Here is a 1,055-nt window from a genome sequence, read left to right on the forward strand (position 1 = left end):
GTCACAAGAGTAGTCTACGTCGATTCAAGGAAGAAAATAAACCTTGAAGTTAAGTACAATTTTATTTTGCACTTTCTTTGTCAGGAAAATTTCCTTGTGTTTATAGGGCAATGCACAGATGAAAATTTTAATTAGATATGTATAATTACATATGAATATGTTCTGTTTCTCCTAAGTAATTTTATCTGTCTATGGTCCTAGGGAAAATACTTCTCCTAAGTCTCGTGTTTTAACAGAATTCAACCTACCTGGCTCATACAGAGAGAAGGCAAGATTGAAACTAATAAACATAAAGTAAAGACAAGCAGAGCTCGAGTTGTTGAAATTATTGTAATTAAACAAAAAACTAATATATTCTGATTTTCCATCTCTCGTGACAAAGGGGGATCTATACATTTTCAGAACACGCCTATTGTACAAAATGTCTCCTCTAAGCTATGTCAGTACTCCTAAAGTATGAGAATTATGGTCAGTTCAAGAAAGAAGTTATATGTTGGAAGGTATCTTCACTGCAAGGAATTGTGAGGCCACCCATGGGATGATCATAGCCAAACTCTTCCTCAGCTTCACTCAACAAGTCCTGGAATAAAGGTTGGTTCAAGTATGAAACAGGAATCACAAACCGCTTCATTTTCTCTCCAACATAGACTGCAAGATAGCCCTTTGGTGCATCCACCGCTTTTGAAGATGCTTGATTTGCTGCAAATAATGACTTTCTGATACCAGGTAAGCGAAAACCCATTGTAGTATTGATTTGAGAAGAGAATAGTTTTAAGTTTCCTTAGAATTTTGAATGCCTTAGGATGTGAATGATTTGGGTTGCTCTAAAACGCTTGCAGCCATGAATATATATAGATAGAAAGATTTGCAAGAAACCATTAATTGGGTACTTGAATTATTGCTGAAGATGGGATATGAGATGGGAGCGATGGGACCGAATGAGAGACATGGCATGTGGTGTTGTCTTAGAGAACTTTCCAAAGAATTAACGAAACATTATATTGTAGATAATTCAAGTCCCAGCTTCTGCTTCTAGGAAAAAAGAAAATGTAATA

General features: G+C 35.8%; 1 protein-coding gene across 1 annotated transcript; it reads right to left on the reverse strand.

Moving 5' to 3' along the window:
* Positions 1-334: 334 nt before the first annotated feature.
* On the reverse strand, positions 335-841 carry LOC100793401 (indole-3-acetic acid-induced protein ARG7). The gene has a single exon (XM_003539925.4). The coding sequence runs from the start codon at positions 740-742 to the stop codon at positions 470-472; it is 273 nt and encodes a 90-aa protein (XP_003539973.1). The 5' UTR covers positions 743-841; the 3' UTR covers positions 335-469.
* Between the last annotated feature and the right edge of the window lie 214 nt (positions 842-1,055).

This window comes from Glycine max, chromosome 12 (assembly GCF_000004515.6).
Source record: "Glycine max cultivar Williams 82 chromosome 12, Glycine_max_v4.0, whole genome shotgun sequence".
NCBI lineage: Eukaryota > Viridiplantae > Streptophyta > Magnoliopsida > Fabales > Fabaceae > Glycine > Glycine max.